The following is a 14,110-nucleotide window of genomic DNA, read 5'->3' as shown; positions in this document are numbered from 1 at the left end:
CACTCGGGAAAACCACTGGGGATGATATGGGCCCCTGAAATGGGCCCATCAGTGCTGCGTTTAGCTGGCTGAGGTGGCACATTAGTGGGAAGTAGGGTCTTAATGTGTGCCAACGCACTCCCCACCCCTGCCGATGCTCCCAGCAAACCCATCACCTTCTCCAAGGATGGGGAGGGGTGGGGCTGTTCTCACTGATTCTGCTCCGTGAGCTACTTAGTAATAATACAAGGTGAGTATCCTTTATCCAAGATTCTTTTGTTTTTTCTTTTTTTGACACAGGGTTTCTCTGTGTAGCTTTGTAGACCAGGCTGGCCTTGAACTTACAGAGATCTGCCTGCCTCTGCCTCTGCCTCCTAAGTGCCAACCCCTCCACTCTTCACCTCCCACCCCCTCCAAGATTCTTAAAACCAGACACATCTCAAACTTTGTAAGATTTTTACATTGTTATAATATTTCTTCTTTCTTTTCTTTTTCTTTCTTTTGTTTGTTTGTTTTTTGTTGTTTTTTTGTTTTTGTTTTTGTTTTTGTTTTGCAAGACAAGGTTTCTCTGTGTAACAGTCCTGGCTATCTGGGAGCTCACTCAGAGATCCACCTGCCTCTGCCTCCCAAGTGGTGTGAGCCACCACCACCCCATGTTTAGAATATTTCTATAGAACTTTACTCAGTAATAGTTCCTAATCCAACCGTAGAAATTCAAAATGTGCCTGGGTAGTGGTGATGCACACCTTTAATCCCTGCACTCAGGGAGGCAGAGGAAGGTGAATCTCTGATCTCCAGGCCTGCCTGGCCTACAGAGTGAGTTCCAGGAGAGTCAGGACTACACAGAGAAACTGTTTCTCCAGTTGGGGGGAGAAATTCCAAAATGCTTCAGAATCTTTAGACTTTCATGTTAGGGATGCTGAACTTACAACTTAACAGTGTTTCTTAAACACCAGACACTATTTTAAGTGACTTACATACATGATCTTGTCTAATCTCACAACAGCCTTCTAAAGGTTATTGATGAGAAAATCCATTCCTTCCAACTGACAAACCCAAGGTCACTGAGCTACAGATCAGGAACCCATCTCAGCCCCTTGCTCTCACAGTTGTGCTAACTGCTGGGATCTATTGACAAATTCAGTTGGAATATTTGGGTTCACACTATTCAAGAAACATAGCCCCAGTTATAATGATGGAAGTAACAGTTTGCAGGGCTGGAGAAGTGGCCCAGCAGTTAAAAACATATACTCCTCTTGAAGAGGATCTGAGTTCAGTTTCCAGTACCCATGCCAGTGACAATGCCACCTGTAATTCCACCTCCAAAGGGATGAGCACCTTCTCTTGGCTCATGAAGACATCTGCATGCACATGTATAAAACCCACACACAAACAAACATACAAAAGCAACATGCATTGTACGAAATTCCCAAAGAATTAATAAAAATATTTTAAAGTTCACATCTAACACCTAACTGATATATTATTTCAAATTAATTTCATCTTTAACACTCTATAGAAGAGGAAACTAGAAATCGGCAAAGATTAGCAGCCTAAGAGACTATTTCATACTCGGGGATAATCAAGTTGTAAAATATAATTATGTAGGTTAAATTTAATTTTAAAAAATTTAAAGGTGGGAACATGGCATGGCTCAGAAAGTGCCACAAAAGCCTGGCGGCCTGAGTTCAATTCCTGGAACTCACATAAAGAGAAAGAGAACCACAGGGTTATTGTATGACCTTCATTTGTGTTCTATGACATCCATGCCTTTACATACATATCTGACACACACACACACACACACACACCAAAAATAACAATAATAATAAAATACAATATATACAGGTTTTTTTTTTTGTTTTTTGGGTTTTTTTTTGTTGTTGTTGTTGTTTTGTTTTTTGTTTTGTTTTGTTTTTTAGACTATTTGGTCCTATGGTTACCGGTATCTGCCAGGCTCCCTGCTGTACTGGTTCATGGTCTGTCTGAAGTCCCGGACAATGTCATGCATTCCCACTTGGGTTGTGGTGAAGTCGTGGTAGAGCTCTGAGTAGTGGGTAACTGTGTCCTTGGGGAAACAGGACAGCATGGTTAGCACCATTTCACCATGCACCAGGGCTCCATATAAGCTCAGGTGGTCTGATCAGATGACTTGAACTAAGCAGGTATTTGCTCAGTACACAAGAGGCTTGTGGGTGACAGATACTCTCGATCCTTAGTATTGCATGGGCTCTTAAACTATTAACTTTTTTTTTCCAAATACTTATTTATGTATTCTGCCTGCATGTCTGCAGGCAGGCCAGAAGATGGCACCAGATCTCATTATAGATGGCTGTGAGCAACCGTATGGTTGCTGGGAACCGAACTCAGAATCTCTGGAAGAGCAGCCAATGCTCTCAACCTCTAAGCCATCTCTCCAGCCCCTTCAATCGGTAACTTGAGAAATCAGGTGAACAGTAAGCATTTCTTGTAGTGGCAGGTCTGGTGGATTCATTCAAACCCTACCTTCAATTTCTCTATCATCCATTTCAGTAAACTAAATTTTAGCAAATACCAAAACTTTAATTAAAAAACACTCCCTAAATATAATTCCCTGAGTGCTTCAGACATTCTCCTTGCAGATAGAATTTGTAAACCAGGTAGTGGCAGTGCATGTGTTTAATCCCAGCACTTGGGAGGCAGAGGCAGAGGCAGGTAGATCTCTCAGTTCAAGGCCTGCCTGGTCTACTGAGCAAGTTCCAGGACAGCTAGAGCTACACAGAGAAACCCTGACTTGAAAAACAATAATAAAAATAAAAGAGCTTGTTGCACATCTATACTATATTTGTTTGTAAAATATCAACATTTAACTTCGTTTCTTTGCCATCTCCATCCTTCATTACTCTTAACTTTCCTAGGGTTCCAGTGATGGCTCCCAACAGTCATGCCTATGCCTCCATCAGATTAGAAGGATCAAAACGCTACAGCTCACATGCCTGAGGTCCTGGGCTGGACACAGACTGGCTGAGCCATCCCAACCAGACGCTGCCTGTCAGTGAGCTCTCTGAGTAGGTTGACTTCACCTCTAAAAGTGAAAGGGTTTGACTTGGGGGAAGAGCAGATTAATCCTGGGTGTCTTCCTAAAACTGCTTGCAGAAATATGCTTTATCTCATCATGTTACCATCAGCAAGGTGACTTCAAGATTTCCTCTCCAAGCAGAAGTGAGTAGTATTCTTTGAGAAAATGGGCTAGCATTGCCTATTGTTTTCATTTTTCTGTCTTACCAGAAGTTATGAGCAAATAATAATAATAATAGTAATAATAATAATAATAATAATAATAGACTTAATTATAAATTTGTTCCATGACATCATCTTACAATCTATTTCTCTTTAAGTATGTAGGTAAGTAGTTAATTAGGCAGGTAGGTGAGTAGTTAGGTAAGTAGGTGAGTAGCTAGGTAAGTAGTTAGTTAGGTGAGTAGTTAAGTAAGAAGGTAAATAGTTAACTAGGTAGGTGAGTAGTTAGGTAAATAGTTAATTAGGTATTTGGGTGAGTAGTTAATTAGGTAGGTAGATAAGTAGTTAATTAGGTAGGTAGGTGAGTAGTTAGGTAAGTAGTTAATTAAGGAAGTAGATGAGTAGTTAGATAGGTTGTGAGTAGTTAGGTAAGAAGGTAAATAGTTAACTAGGTAGGTGAGTAGTTAGTAAGTAGTTAATTAGGTAAGTAGGTGAGTAGGTAAAAAGATAAGTAATTAAATACATAGGAGTTGTTAGGTAGATATGTGAGGAGTTAGGTAAGTAGTCAACTGGTTTGCTTAATGAAGTGATAACATCGCATAAATTAGCTCAGGACAAAAGGTAGAAGCTTTATAACAAAATATCCATGTGCAATTCATTTTACATAATTATCTTCATTAACAGCATCATACTATATATAAATTTTAGATTTTTTTCAACCACACAAAGTATTGCTAAAATTCATCTAGACTGCTGCACGTTGTTGTGATTTACTTATTTGGTTCATATAACATTCTATCCTGTAATACATGACACTCCAATATTTTGTAGTATGTGTTGGAATTGCTGTCTACTTGGTCATAAAAACTAGGGTGACTATACAAGAATGGTCAACCAGAGGACTAAGGTAGCATGTGAACTCCATATGTCATGGTGTGGGGTTGAGGTGAAAATCAATAGTGTAGAGCCCCAAAGAGCCCAAGTTCTGTAATGAGGTAGATTTCATTTGGGATTCTATTGGCAACCCCTGTAATCCTGAATCCTAAGTCTTACTAAATGGACATCATGAAGCCTCTCTCATTCAAAAGTTGAGAGATTTAGACGAAACATTCAGTGCTAATTCCCTTCTGTTCCGGCTGTGAGTGACCTTGATCAATAGGAAAGTCCCAGGAAATTGAGGCCTCTACCTTTGAGTCTGAGTAAAATGAAGAAAAACAAAACTCTCAGTGAGCAAAGGATCCTTTGATCAGTAGACCTGTTAATCCATGTTGTGTCCCCAGAACCCTCACTGAGGAAGGATTCTCAAGCAATCCTTGCTCTGTAAAGAACAGGTGGAAAAAGCCATCAGGTGCACGGATTAGAAAGTTCTTCCTGTAGGCAGGAATGGCTCATCTTTGTAACTGGAATCTTGGACTGGGACAAAAGACATGGAACTGGAGGGACAGCTCACGGGAAGACTGTTCACCACTCTTGTGGAGGACATGCTTAGTTCTTAGCGCCCACCTAGTGATCCCCCAGGGCAACCCAACACCCTTCTCTAGCTTTTGTGGGTGCCTGCGCTCACATGCACACACCCACACACAAATACACATATATGCATACTTTTTAAAATGTCGTAAATTTTAAAAAACTGAAACATTCAATAATGTTTTCAGATGAGGCAAAGAAAAAAAAGTTTAAAAATAACACTTTACCGGAATTTGGGATGCATTTACTTGGATTTCGTTTCTCAGGTCCTTCGCTTCCAGAAGAAATTTAACCGCATCGAAACTAAAGCCATCAACACCCTTCGAGAGCCAGAACTGGATTATTTCCTGGACACGGAGAAGAAAAGCGCTTGGTTACATCAACCACAAACTCTAGCCAGAACATTAACAGAGGCTCTGTGTATGGGTGACCATCAAAATGGTTCCCACATGTAAAACATTTATCACACATACAACTTCACTCTCATTCCATAACTGGTTCTCTCAGTACCAGATGCTGGGTTTGGGGAAAAAGCATCCCAGGCAGAGAACACCTATGGAAATGAAATCAGGTTCCCTGGGCAATTAAAAAAAACCCAGCACTCAGGAGGCAGAGACAGGCGGATCTCTGTGAGTTCAAGGCCAGTCTGGTCTACAGAGTGAGTTCCAGGACAGCCAGGGCTACACAGAGAAATCCTGTCTTTTAAAAAAATCAAAATAAATACATAAATAATAATTTTTAAAATTTGGATAACATACCCAAGGGTGTATAGACAAGAGGGGCAGGAGCAAAAGTTGGACTTGTCATGTCTATTTAGCTTTTCAGGCAATGTCAAAAAGTTGGAACTGGGAAAGATAGGTAGAAAGTTCTGGAAGATTTCAAGCAGAAAATGCTGTGATTTGATTTAAAAACTAAACATAAAGTTGACTTAAACTAGCAATTCCACACCTAGATACATACCCAAAAGAAATGAAAATTTAAAATGAAAAGCAAACTTGAATGTTCACGGTATCAGGGCTTAAGTTGAAACTATCCCTGATGGTAAATCCATCCATATGATGAATATTACCTGTTCATAGATTAGAAGGAAGTACTGATGCATGCTGGGACATACCTGAATCTTGAAAGAATTTTGCTAAAGACAAGGAATAAATATTGAATAATTTCTCTACATAAAATGTCCATGGGGCTGGAGACATGGCTCCGTGGTTAAGAGAATTGACTGCTCTTCCAGAGGACCCAGGTTTGATTCCTAACACCCACATAGCAGCTCACAACCATCTGTAGCTCCAGTTCTAGGAGATTCATCTGGTACCCTCTTCTGTCCTCTGAAAACACACACACACACACACACACACACACCATAAACAAACAAACAAACAAACAATTATTAGCTGGGCAGTGGTGGCACACGCCTTTAAATCCCAGCACTCGGTAGGCAGAGAGAGGCAAGTAGATCTTTGTGCATCTGAGGGCAGGCTCCAAAGAGACAGAGAAACCCTGTCTCAAAAAACTCAAAATAATAAATAAAATATCCACAATAGGCAAATCCATAGAGAGCAAAGGCAGACTGGCTCAAAGATGGTGTGACAGGATGGACAATGATGGCAAACGTGGACAACGCTTCTTTGGGTGTGAGAAGTCAAAACATCAAAGCGGATCCATGTGTGCTCAGGCTTCATGGAGTCTACAGAAGAGGAGAATGCCCAGAAGAGCTGGGGGGGTCATTGATTAGCCAGTGCCTGGGTTGAGGAACTCAACATCGAGACACCATACACACCTGCTGGGCACAAGAAGGTCCCTGGTTTGTGGGACGGGCTCTCTGAAGGTTCTGGACCACCTCACTAGATAGTGCTGCACTGTGGCCCTGGACACTCTCCTCTCTTTTACAGACACTGAGAAGCCCCCAACTTTTACAAGCATCAGATGCCACCTCACCTAGGTTCAGTCCCACATGTTCTTTGTCTTGCAAACATGAACACTAGTCAAGTCAGAGCACAAAACCCATAAATCACCCAAGCAACTTCTGACAAGGTGCGGGTGATCATTATCCTGCATGCTACTGTAAACATTAAACATGTAAGTGTTGATTTTTTTTCTAGAATACAGCTACTTACTTTCCCCATGAGCTCCTCATTTTCTTCACAACCTCCACATGGCTAAATATTAACCTCCACCAAAGAGCGAAAAATGTGGGCAGAAGAGATGGCTTGGCAGTTATGAGCACACACTACTCTTGTCGAGGAGCTGAGTTGGTTCCCAGCGCCCATGCCAGGGCTGTCACAACTGTCTGCAACTCCATCTCCAAGGGCCTCTGATGCCTCTTGGCCTCCAAGGTCACCTGCCCTCCAGTGCACTTACCCACACAGAGACATGAGAACAAATAAAATATCTTTTTAAAAAATGAGAACTGAGTGCCCTGGAACCCCTGTAAGTATCATACTTCGTGTCCCTGCTTCATGAAATAGTTTTGAATGTGTTTGTTTGAAGTGCCAGGACTCCGGGGCTGTTAGGAAAGTGCTCACAGCCACTGAGCCACACACCCAGTCCTGATGAGACGTTTTAAAAGCTGAAGCTTTAACCGTATAACCCAAAGTGAGGTCTTAAGAAGCATTTCCTGCACGTTACTTATTCTCTCGACTAGATGAGAGAAGATGGCTCCAGAGTTTAATCCTTAACTTCCTCTCGATTCAGTTAAGCTCTCCAGGGTACTGGATATGAAAACGGGCACAGTGTCGGCTACGCCTGGACAGGTGATCCAGACTCGAGGACTCTGGGGACAGTACACTGTGCCCTTGACTCTTAGCTATTGTGATACCACACTGTCCTGATTTTCCACTGGGCATCTTTTCTCTTCTAAGACACTGCCACCATGAGCAATCTAGTCAACATTCATGACATCCAGACCAAGGGGGCTGGCCGAGGTGGGCGAGTCTGCTTATGTGTTTCACAGTGGGTGGGTTGGCTGGTTGGTTTGGGAGACTGGTCCTCACTCTGTATTCCAGGCTTACCTAGAACTCACTACGTTCACCTAGCTAACATTGAAGGGCTTTTCTTTTTTCTTTTAAGATGGCTGAAATAAAGGGGACCATTTACTTAAATAGTCAGATTAGGAAACACGGTGGCCATGCTTTTTAAAAAAATATTTATTTACATGTTTTATGCGTATGTGTTTTGTCTGTATATATGTCTACACAGCAGAAAAAGGCATCAGATCCCATGGAACCTATGGTAACAGACAGTTGTGAGCTCCTGTGTGGGTTCTGGGAATTGGACTCAGGACCTCTAGAATAGCAGCCAGTGCTCTTAACCACTGAGCCATCTCTCCAGCCCTGTGGCTCTGCTCTTCTATGTGATGACACATAACATGTTCCCTTATGTAGAGGGGACATTTTCGTCTAGTCCAGAACTGGACTGGTTTCTCTCTGCCCACCAAGTCTTCTCAGTCTTTTATGAAATAACCACACTGAGGCTTAATATCAGTTTCAGTTGTTTGCCCAAGGGCTTAGGCTTCTTACTGGTTAGCTCTCTCTTAAAATAGTAGCCCATCTCTATTAATCTGTGTATCACCACATGGTTGTAGCTTACCAGTGATGCTGCCCTGGCATCTTGCTTCCCCAGTGGCTACATGATATCTCCTTGACCCTGTCTTTATTCTCTCTCTCTCTCTCTCTCTCTCTCTCTCTCTCTCTCTCTCTCTCTCTCTGGAATTCCCACCTAGATATATTCTGCTTGGCCAATGGCTGAAACAGCTATATCCATCAACCAATAAAAGCAACACATATATGCAGCCCACAGAAGGACCTCCAACATCACCCTTGAAATGACATTAGCCTCAGGAATATCTCAGGAAGGGATGATGAAGTAGAAGTAGAAATTCTCACAAGTACAGGAAAAACAGTTACAGGTAAGAGAGAGAAAAGCTTCCTATGGCTCCCCAGAAATACAGGGAAAATCTTGGCTGAGTCCTCAGGGAACAAGAAAATGGGGATGACTATGGTGGAGGGAGGCAGAACCTGGACTTATTTGTGTCCAGACACCTGTCCCGCAGCCTCTATAGGACCTCGCTGAACCTTCTCCAGTGCTAGACGAACCCCTGCCTTTCAGCAGCTCTGGGAGAACAAATGGGAATGTTCCTATCAGCCCATTTGCATCTGCCTGTACATCCCCCATCTGCACATGTCTACACATCTGTACACTCAACCTCAACCTCCTTGCAGTGTGAACACTGGTGACCAATGTCCACTCAGCTCTTTTTTAAAATGTATTTATTTTATGTCCATTGGTGCTTGGTGTGTCTGTGTGAAAGTGTTAGATCCCCTGGAACTGGAGTTAGAGACCATTGTGAGCTGCCACGTGGGTATTGGGAATTGAACCCTGGTCCTCTGGAAGAACAGCCAGTGCTCTTAAAACCTCACTTGGTTTGTGGCTCCTTCTACAGATCTTTTGCTGTGATTGATCATTTATTTCCGACAATATCCCTTTATTGACTATCTTAAAAGATCACACACACACACACACACACACACACACACACACACGGTACCACTCTTCTAAATGCTTTTCAGAGATGAACTCATTTTACCTTCAAATCCCATGAGCAAGGGCACCATTACGGCTCCTATTCTATGAATGAGCAACAGGTGGGGGAGAAAGAATGCCTGGGCCAAGGTCATAAGCTCAGTGAGTGACAGAGCTGAGATTGGAGCCAGCCCAGTGCACCCCTTCCCTGCCAAGCTGGCTCCATCCCTGACATTTAAACTTTCCTGTCGAGCACTCCTACCTGCTGAGACATCTCACCAGTGCCCTCTGTTTTTCATTTGTTTGTTTGATTTTTGTTTTGTCTTTCAAGACAGGGCTTCTGTGCAGCCTTGGCTGTCCTAGAACTCGCTCTGTAGACCAGGCTGGCTTCAAACTCACAGAGATCTGCCTGCCTATGCCCCCCCCCCAAGTTAAGGGACTAAAGCCGTGCATTGCCACCACCCAGCTTATTTTTTCTTTTTAATCGGAGGGTCTGCCCACATCTAGGCCTTACTCCCAAGTTCAAACAATTTGCTCCCTTGTTCTTCCCAGCTGGCCTGCTTCTGTAACTGTTACCTGTCAATGAATTTGTCAACAAATCCTACATCTTTATCACTGGAACACACCTTTCCCTGACGCCCGTGTCCTGAGAAATCTAAGCATTCAATGGACACTTGGTTGTCTCCCAGAGAGCTCTGATGTGCAGACCCGACACAGCATCTCCCTTTTCATCTTCCATTTCAGAGCATGGGAGCAACCCCCTCCCAACCCAGGGTACCAGTCTGCAACCTGGGTCCTACTACACTCCTCTTGAAATCCCGGTGAGTTCTCTGGCCACCTCCATCTCCCTTTGCAGGCCCAAAGCAACTGGAATTCCTTTCCTTTCCAGGGGATTGCACTTTGAATTCGGCCTCCAAAGTTTCTCTCCTCCCATCCTGTCTCTAAAACCAGACTGATTAAAAATGCAAACCAGAACCATTTCCCTATCTGAAATTTAGACTCCGGGGCTTGCCAGGACGTTTGGGGTTGCTCATAACTTGATCCCTGGGACACTCATTGAGTACATGTCCTTCCATGTACATCACATTCTAGCCATGAAAGTTAACTGCCAACACCCCAAAAGTACATGATTCGTGCTTTCCCTCTGCTTGAACCAACTCCTCCCCAGCCCCCCACGCCCAACTGCCTCTTCATGTGGCCTATTCCAACCCAACCACTGAGCTCACTGCCTGCTTGAAACTTCTGGCCTCAACCTTACCTGCTCCAACCTCTGGACAGCTTGGGTATCTGCCTGCCCACCTTCTTCCTCCATGAATGTCAGCACGCTTTGCTGTGGTTTCTCTTCTGCTGCCTACCTCTCCTCTACATTACAACTCCTTGACAGCTATACAGCACTTGTCTTTCTTCCAAACAGCTTCTCCTAGCCCGGCCCACACATCATACATACACTACCAGAGGAGACCACCATCTCCTAGCCCACAGCCCACACATCACACACACCACCAGATCAGCGCATAAGGAGAATGCGCACAAGAGTGCAATATTATGAAATCATTATTGATAAGCCCCGGGGCTGGCATTAAAGCAGGTAGTGAGTGAACTGTATTTTGAATTGTGGTGTCTGTCTCCAGCAGTCCCATGCTCGCTAAGGGCAGAGCAGAGTCCATATTTAGCTCTAGGTTCTAGTTGGGAGTGCCTCTTGGCTTCTCATCTCCAGCTGAGAGCCATTTACACCTTTCCACACACCCCACAACTCCCCCCACCCGCAGCTGCTCTGGAGCTCAGCCTTCCCATATCATGTGTCAAGATCAATCTGAACTCGGACAGAGGCTAAACGACCAGGAGTCTCTTGCTGAATGTCCTGGTTATCCCACCGGGTCTCTGGACCCTGTGCTGGTTCCTCATCTATCAAAAAGGGGGAGGGGATTGATTTGGAACGTAAGTAGAAACCAGAGAGGCTGGAAGTGTACAAAATACTACTATCTAAGTCACCAGCGCCTCTTGGGTCTTCTGACTTCTCCAGGGGGAAAGAACTCAGACGGTGAGTTCCCGGCAGACACCGGAAGGGAAGAGACCAGATGGAAGAGCCCTCCCCTGTGTACAAGTCCGCTATGGTGGCAGTAGCTGAAAGCTGATGGCAGCCAGGGGAGAAGGTTCAGGCTCCAGAAGTTCAAGTTGTTACCAGATACCTCCTCATTGCCAACTATCTAAGCTGCAAATGATTAACCGGTTCAGCTCAGCCATGCAGATAAGCGGTGCAGGTAGGGGGAGCAGGAGGCTGTCGGAAGAGCCCTCTGAGAAAGGTCCGAGCCAGGAGCCTCCCTCATCTCAGCCTCTCAGCATTTCTTATTTACTCCTAATAGTGGATCTTGGCTCACCTTCCAAATAATGTTTAACTTCTGGGTAAGGTAGCAATGGCCGAGACAGGGGACTTCCATTCTACTAGTGAGAATTCTATTCTCAGATCCCACCATCTGGATGTTTGCAAGAGAACAGCCAAGTTGGTCAAAGAATCATTAATGTATCTACCAGTACATTGGGCCAAAATATGCAACACTTTAAATATCTCCAGGCAATCCATCTCTATCACTACAAGGGCCTGAAGAATCCACTACCCATTCAACTGAATGCTTGACATATTTATAAATTTCTAACTGAAAACTGCAAGGAAAGAGAAGCAGAGAGAGAAATGGTATGTCTCAACTCAACATGGTGGTAGGATGTGGTCTGGATGGTGAACTCCACCCCCCAAATGTAGGTTTGAATCCTACTCTGTGTCTCCCAAGAAACATCACCTTCTCTATGATACCTTAAGAGCATCAACAGAGCTTGGTAAATTACTTGTCATATAGTAAGTGACTAATAAGTACGGGTATCTATATATCAGTGAACTTTGGTAATGGAAGAGAGTTTATTAATACCAAGGTTAAACCTAAGCCTTAGACTGCTGACTGCAACTAAGGCCTCCTAACCTCACTGAAATAAAAGTGCCTTGACTCAGGATGCCTGCTTCTAGAACTGATTCCTAAGCAATTCATCAAGACCTCACACACATAAAAATGTTCTTGAGCCACAGGAATAAATACCTAAAGGGAATGCAGAAGGCTTGGGGTAGGGGTGTACCTCAGTGATAAAGGACTTGTGTAGAATGAGAAAAACTAGAAAGAAATGAAGAAAGAAAAGAAATGTAAAGCAAGAAAGGCAGAGTGGAAGGGAGGAAGTGGGGGGAACAAAGTCAGAACATTTTTCTGAAACTATAAAACATTATAGGAAGAAACTGGAGGGCACTTAAACCAATGGAAAGGCAACCATGTTCATAGATTGGAAGGTTTAACATGAAGGTGTCAGTATTTCTCAAAATGTGCTACAGGCTTGGTGTAGTTTTTATTAACATGCCAGCAAGCTTCTTTGCACAATTGAGATGCTGCTATAAAAATTCATATGGAAAAGCAAAGGACACAATATCTAAAACAAAGTTGAACTTAATGCTTGTTCTCGTTTGTTTATCAGACAGGGTCTCACTTTGTAGCCCTAGCTGTCCTGGAATTCACTGTGTAGACCAGGCTGACTTCGAATTCACAGAGATCCTCCTGCCTCTGCCTCCTGAGTGCTAGGACTAAAGGCGGAGCATCACCATGCCTGGCAGACTCACACTTGTTGATTTCACAACTTACTACAAAGCTACCGTAACCAAACAGTGGTTCTGTCACAGAAAATGATACATAGAAGGATAGGACAGAATTAAGGGTCCAGAAATAAAGCCAAGCTTTTATGGACAGTTGATTTTCTACTAGAGTTGCCTACAGTTCTCTAACCTGTCCTGTTTCCTCCCTCCCTGCTTCCCCCAGCACTACCCAACTTTCCTCAATTTCCACCCACTCCACCCACAGCAATATCAAGAGTGGGAATTAGGATCACTCTGGTGGGAGTCCGATGAGGTGGTCACAGGAGCCTTCCCATCCCAGAGCCACAGAGGGACCTTCAGTGACGCAGCATGTGCCTTGCCGATCTGACTAGCCCCCACCTCTTACTTCTGGCTCAGTGCCTCTCACCCTTCAGTCTTGCCAGATCACAAGTTAACACTCAGGACACCACGTTACATTTTAATTTCAAGCAGACAACAGATTATATGGTTTTTTTTTAGTAGACATATCCCCCAAATTGCATTTTTCGTTATCTAAAATTTAAAATTGAACTTGAGGTTTTTGCATGTACACACACTCACACACACTTGCCTGAAACTCTCGTTCCCTAGGCTCCATTTCTCATCTCAGCAGCATCTATCCCAAGGGTCCCCCTTCTTTGGAAGAGCAAGCTCTCTCTCTGCCTTTCCTAATCAGTACCATTTGAAGGGTCACGTATGCATTGATGTCATTGTGCCCTTGGTGTTCCAGAGACTGGCCGAGGGATGGGCTCCCCCCTTCCCCATTCTCCCCACTCCCCTGTCAAATTCTCAATGCTCAGGACAGGGCCTGGAACAGAACGAGAAATACGCCAGTATTTACCGAGCAAACACAGAAGTGTTAAGCATGTATTATCTCACCCATCTTGTGAACAAACACAATATCGATACCAACTGTGTTTCATAGGTTGAGGATCTGAGACCAGGAAAAGCCCCACAATTCACCCAGAGGGCCACTGCACATGTGGGAACCAGCCAGCCCCCACACCCTGTGTTCACAACACCCCCTCCCCCAACCTCCCCAACTCCCCACCCCCCCACCAACACACCAGCCATTTGCCTCAGGCCAAAGATCACCTCCAGCTTAGCCTCCCCCTCCTTGTCCCCTTGTTATTTACATTATTATGGTTTAGATGTAGAAAGGAGCCACCAACACATGTCAATATTTTCATTTGTATTTGACACCTTAACCGGATAATTTAATGACACACCTTGATTTTGCCTATATAGATAGATGTTCAG

General features: G+C 43.9%; 1 protein-coding gene across 1 annotated transcript in view; it reads right to left on the bottom strand.

Annotated features, from left to right (window-relative positions):
- Slc3a1 (solute carrier family 3 member 1) overlaps positions 1-14,110 on the bottom strand; it is a 35,391-nt gene that overhangs the window by 13,108 nt on the left and 8,173 nt on the right. The window contains exons 5-6 of the mRNA XM_051175199.1: positions 4,893-5,012; positions 1,923-2,047 (exon numbers count right to left, since the gene is read on the bottom strand). Of these exons, the coding sequence (XP_051031156.1) occupies positions 1,923-2,047; positions 4,893-5,012 (245 nt within the window). The remainder of the gene's footprint in view (positions 1-1,922; positions 2,048-4,892; positions 5,013-14,110) is intronic.

This window comes from Phodopus roborovskii, unplaced genomic scaffold, assembly GCF_943737965.1.
Source record: "Phodopus roborovskii unplaced genomic scaffold, PHOROB, whole genome shotgun sequence".
In the NCBI taxonomy this organism is placed as follows: domain Eukaryota; kingdom Metazoa; phylum Chordata; class Mammalia; order Rodentia; family Cricetidae; genus Phodopus; species Phodopus roborovskii.
Note: the sequence above shows the minus strand (reverse complement) of the source record. Positions and strands in the feature narration are given on the sequence as shown.